We start from the raw sequence: 5,970 nt of genomic DNA on the forward strand, positions 1-5,970 counted from the left end.
CAGGAACAGAAGTCACCTTAGATAAGATACCTGTGCAAGTACCTGGGATAGCAACCTAACAAAACATATCCTCTGCACCTGCTCATGAACGGGTACTTCATATCAATTCAGTAGGCTTTCATTAGAAAACTGCTTTCTAACTACGACCTCTGTATTAACGAAGAAGCCACAGCTGTGCAGCTGTACCTCAGCACCCAGAACTGGGGGGCCAGACCAGCATGGGAATGCAAGCCAAGCACACCGAGCCAAGAATACAAGGCCATATGAAGGAGACCACCGTCCTGCTCATGAAGGCAGCATGAGCTGGTAACACCTCCACGCAGCAGCTGTCACAGTCAGCTGCAAGCCTTCAAGACAGCAGGTAAACCTGAAGTTGCCAGGAGGACACTCACCAGCTTGTCACTTACATCTGATTTTAGCAGCTCAAGAACTCCAGAAGAGAGAGACGTGTCTAACGAGGGGACAGCACAGCAGAGTACACTCACAGCTGTTCCACGGACTGAGCAGTGCTCTCTGCTCTGGCAAATCACCGAGGCACAGCAGTGACTTTCCTGAGGCAGATCAGTCACATCCATGGCCCCTGTATCACTGCAGAGCCCTGTGAAGTTTTGCTCCAGTAGGAACACCTCGTGCAGGTGGTGCTGGAATTTTGGACTTCTGCAGCTTCACTGAAAACAGCATTTCTCCCCCCAGTCCTGAAGCCCACCGCCCACAAAGCTGAGCTGCGTTTCCAAGCCATCAAGCCTCCCCCGCTTCAGCTGGCTGCATGGTGCCTCCCTGTAGAAACATGGACCTCCACAGAGCAACGCAAGCCCCTCACAGCCCCTTCTAGAGGCAGAGCTCCACAGCCACATCACCAGAGGAACCTCCCCCCAAGCACATCGAGTGCTTTATCACAATGAAGCAGTGAAGTCATCAGTGCTCACAGTTTCCCAACAGAAGGGCTCAACATGAAGACACCTTCAGCATAATGGAAGATACCTTTATTCTGATGCAGTGCAGTGTCATCATTGCTCAGAAACCTTCTTGGAAGTGCTCTCCCAAGGTGATGACAGATGTGTGGCCAATGTCTGCCGAGCTCACACATCTGTGTGAACTGGCAACTGGGCCAGCTCCCCCCATCCACTTTGTCCCTTTTCCTGGAGGCCCAAGGAGGACACAGAGCTGTTTCTGGGCATCCTGTCTATACCAGGTCCCTGACCCTCCCCTTCCTGCCGTTTCCCTGAAGGATGGCTGTTAGCTGCAAAGCAGCTCCTGGACCACAGCACTTCATCAACTGCATAGAAAGGTAAGCCCAAGTAGGGGCAGTGCCCCTTAATAAAGTCACTGTGGAGGTGAGCAGCTGCCTTTGATGAGCAGAGATCTTCTCACAGTAGCCTAAGCCATCCTCATGCTCCATTTCCCCAGTCTTCAGGGGGAGCAGCAGCCAGCAGGAGAAAAGCTGGTTCCTTGAGCTGTTCCAGCTGTCCACACACCAGCACGCCAGGCATCCCCACAGGAGTAGACACCTCACAACTGGAAGGAGTCCAAGGCAGCTTGGAGATGTCATTCCAAGTAAGTTAGTTAGCACAAACGAGGACCAGCAACAGCAGTACCCAGCACTAAGCTGGGAGGTCTGATGAGTCCCTAAAGAAGGCTGCTGTGGGCATGTCACATAAAAAAAGCAAAATTGAGAGTTGAGATAAGAGTTTCTTGAACCCACAGGTTTCCTTTGTAACCCTGCTGTAAGAGGAGTGATACTCATGTAAGTCCATGTATTTGGGTGTAAGGGAAGTTGAGTGCACTGAATTAAAAAAAATAAATAAGGAAGCACATTTACAGACACCAAAAACTTCTGAGCCACACTTTCTAGAGCTTGGAAAAAGGTTCCTACTTAGGTCCAGTTCTGAATTGATCTTTCAAAGATGTTGGCTCATTAATGTCATTGTTCCTGTAGCCCATCACCACTCAAGTCCATGCAGTGCTTAAACTGGAGGAAGAACATGCAACCGCCATGCTACCCACTTACTATTTCCTCCAGCAGCTACCAAGGTTCTTGCCAAGACTTGCCTTTTCTGACCTGTACTGTTAAGGACAGGAGTGCCCTTTTTTGAGCAGCCACTCAAAAAAAACCCAGACAAAAAAAAAAACCAAACTCAAACCAAATAAAAACTCAACTGACAGACCATAAAAAAAAAGTTCCAGCATCTTGCACTTGAGTCCAAAAGGAGGAGTTGAAGGCAATTATTAACTCAAACAGCACCTTTTCCTCCAAGACTGAATGTCCCAGGAACTGGCTCCACATGGAAATCTATTGTTGCAATTCAGCAACAATAAAGGTTGCAACAATGAGGCAAGGTGAGCATACAGACCCAGGAGCCTGCTCTCACACCTAAGAGCAAGCCCCTAGAGCTGGGCTGGACTAACCTGGAGATCTGCAGACAACAGAACAGGCTACGGGCTGTAGGAAGGAATCATCGCTACCTGGCACTGGGAAGTCAGCAACACCAGCCAGGAACAGAGGATGACAGCTGCTCCTCCACCATTCCAATCTCTGCCCCCACCCAGTCATGATGCTCCTCTTCTCCCCATCTTGCAGCATATGCCTTACTCCTGAGCCCTCCTCAGAGGCAAAGGCATGTTTTCCAGGTTCTCTCCTCCCCCCATACATTTGTCCATTCCTCCACACATGGAGCTACTCCTCAATGCACAGACATAAAGCACATCTCAAGATGACTGAGGCTTCTTCAAGCTATTTAAACTTTCCTCAGGTTCCTCTCAGCATGTTCAAGCAACAAGGGGTGCAATTAACTGGAAAAGTGGTCAAGAGCCATTCTGCTAGACAACACTACCACTGTCTCCAGAGTTACACCTATGAATGCAGCACAGCAAGAAAAACAGGACTTTTTGAGGAAAGACAAACGTGATTCCACTCCATTATCACCTTTTTATTGTTAAAAGGACATATCTTGGCAGTGGGAGACAAAGCCCGCTTCAGAAGGACAACAAGTAGCAGCTTCTACTGGTCTTTCAATTCCTTCAGTCTTCTGATGGCAGATTTGACTGTCACTGCAGAGGTGGTGCTGGAAGAAGAAGCAGAGTCATTTGCACGTGGCAGTACAACAACCCATGCCAACGCTGGTCTTCTGAGGAAGCACTGATCATTTCAGACAGTCATCACCTTTGTCATCTTTGTCAGCATTGTCAACAGGGGCCAATCCCACCTTGATTTTCACAACTGCAAAGCACAGGCCTTTGTCTACAGCAACACAAGCAACTGCACGAGCTCCATCTCAACCCAAGCTCCCCAGCCATGCACCAGTCCCACACGCAGGCACCTGGGCTCAGATTCCTAGTGCCTGCTGTGTGTGGGGCAAGCGTCTCCTGCCAGGACTGCAAGGGCAGGAGTAAGCAGGGACACCACCACACTAACAGTTAAAATGACTCAATGCTCCTAAAGCAGAAGCAAAACATGGAAATCATTTTTCTTGCAGTAAACCTCATTTTGCCTATTGTACCTGTATCTGGACTGAAAAAGCTGGGGCAAAAACTATAAAAATGCTGCTTAGGCTTTGAAAGAAGAGCTAAGTGTTCCCTTACACAGTTAACATTTTTCTACAGTCAATAATCCCTAGATCAAAATTGTAGTTTATTAGAAGCTGTTGAAGAGAGATCTTTTTTAGAATAGGTCGGCACGACGTCTGTCAGGTGTCACCCATACAGATGATCCCACCCTGAGATGGCTGGATGAGACAAGATTTTCTCTGCTCCTTTTCTTCTAACATCACCAAAAATCTGGCCCAAGCATAATACCTTGTACAAGCAGCAGCTGTAGTTCATACCTCCAGGTAAGAAATGCTACCACAGCCAAGGCAGAAGCTACTCAGATAAAAACATCTGTTTTACCATCTGCAGATGTTTCCATTTCTTTCTTTGAAGTTTGGGAGATGATGCAGAGGTTGCATTTTTGAATAAAACTGCTTTGATAAAGCCCACAGAGCAAAAGAGATTTGGGAAGGACCCACCAAAACCAGCAGCAGTATTATGATGGATAAAATGCAGTTTTTGCAGAAAGTGCAGAATAGACACTGGGAAGAACAGCAATCCAATACAGTCCAACCCATCCCTACCAAATTTTAACAAGGCAGGCAAAAAAACTCCACGTATCACCAATCTGAGTCAGGACTAAATTAGCGGTTAGCAGATTAAAATAAAAAGGTAAAATAAAATCCTGTACTGCACTTCAGCGATACACAAACAAGCACTGACAGGAGCTTCTTCTTTTCCTTACTTGTAAGTCCAGGCACCACCAGCAACTGTCTTCATGCAAGATCCACAGTGCCAGATACCCACAGCCTTCCTCTTCATTTTGGTCTGGAAAAAAAAAAGGACAAAAAAGCATTCTCAATCAGCTGAAGAAGTCAAGAGAGCCTGTACTGTTGTGCAAACAGCAAACTTCAGGTGAGGACGTCAGCATCACACCACAGCATTACCTTTTAGCCTGGTTAAGACAGGCAAGGATCAATCGTTATAGCTGTAAAAGACCTCTAGGAGATCATCAAGTCCAACCATCAACCCCAACACTACCAGGACCACTAAATCATGTCCCAGCGTGCCATGCCTACACTGTTTTTGAATACCTCCACCACCTCTCTGGGCAGCCTGTTCCAATGCCTCACCAGTCTTGTCAGTAAAGAAATTCTTCCCAACGTTCAACCTAAACCTTGCCTGGCCCGACGTGGCCCCACCTCCTCTCATCTTATCACCAGTAACCTGGGAGAAGAGATTCTACACAGCACGGCAAGTCCTTCTGAAACACCTCTCCATTCAGATACAGAGCAGATCATTTCTAAGTACATCATCCAGAACTTTCCAAAAGAGAAGAGCAGCCAGGAGTTACAGTGGTCACAGTAACTGACGTTCTCACCTGGTTTGGTGCCCCATGTTACACTGCTATTATTAGTGCTCTCCAGGCACCCCCAAGACACTCTGGACCAGACACCCTTGGTATAGCAATGGGGGGTGGGTACTTAACTCCTTTAACCTAGAAAAGTCTCTACCACCTTGCAAAGATGACTATAGGTCTGACGAGGCCTAGGGAGGATTCAGCTGTGTAAATGGGGTTAGCAATATTCTCACTTCACGTGAAAAAGACAGTAAAAACCTGATGGAAATATATTTCCAGCCACTTAAAGACACTAATAAAAATTATCTAGGCAAAGCACAAGCTGATAAGCCTCTCAAACTGTCCAAAATCAAATTTAAGAGTGAATTTGGATTATGTAGGTGACCAAATTATGATTGCTTATCATAAGTTCTTCCCCATCTACATTATACAGCACATAAATATAAGTAACTACAATCATTAGTTTTAAGTGGGAAAAGCAAGCTGTTCTCCTGGAGGGTCCAGGGAAAGCTGTAAGGCTCCTGAAGGGAAAAAAAAGCCTAAGTCACATCTTAACTGAGGAGGAAAACAAGTGTGTTGGTTTAATTCTATCATGTCTTTTTGCTAGCTACTTAAAACAGAGAACAGCAATATTTCTCACTGTTTTGTGTAATGAAATAGAATTTATGTTTTTTTCCATTTAATAACCACTAAGCATACAGGTGAAGTGCCTACTAACTCTTTTTACTCTCTAAGGGATTCTGACAGCAGCCTAAAGCTCACAACAAACCAATCACTGTCTCAAGCTCATCAAGTTAACTCTTCAGTAGAAGAATTACTGAAGCATCAAACCACATTTCCAGCATCAACAACGAAGACTTCCAGGCTTTTTTTAGGGAAGGGGGTAGCTCACCTTGCCGCAGAAGGAGCAGGTATACTTCGCGTGCTGGCTAATTTCGATCTTCTTCACCATCTTCCTCAGGGACGCACCGTAACGGGTTCCATATTTACCCACAATCCCAACCTTCTTGGTGCGCTTGGCCTGTTGGGAGGCAAAACCGAACGAACGTCAGCTCGGCCGCCGTCCCGGCTCCTCGGCCGCGGCA

General features: G+C 46.6%; 1 protein-coding gene across 1 annotated transcript; it reads right to left on the reverse strand.

The window, feature by feature from the left end:
• Nucleotides 1-2,906: 2,906 nt before the first annotated feature.
• RPL37A (ribosomal protein L37a) lies at nucleotides 2,907-5,906 on the reverse strand (the record flags this gene model as incomplete). The annotated part of the gene is made up of 3 exons (XM_008937270.1): nucleotides 2,907-3,062; nucleotides 4,271-4,353; nucleotides 5,778-5,906. Coding segments are annotated over 3 exons (276 nt in total), but the record flags the coding sequence as incomplete, so codon positions are not given.
• Between the last annotated feature and the right edge of the window lie 64 nt (nucleotides 5,907-5,970).

Source organism: Merops nubicus, unplaced genomic scaffold, assembly GCF_000691845.1.
Source record: "Merops nubicus isolate BGI_N331 unplaced genomic scaffold, ASM69184v1 scaffold49193, whole genome shotgun sequence".
Taxonomy (NCBI): domain Eukaryota; kingdom Metazoa; phylum Chordata; class Aves; order Coraciiformes; family Meropidae; genus Merops; species Merops nubicus.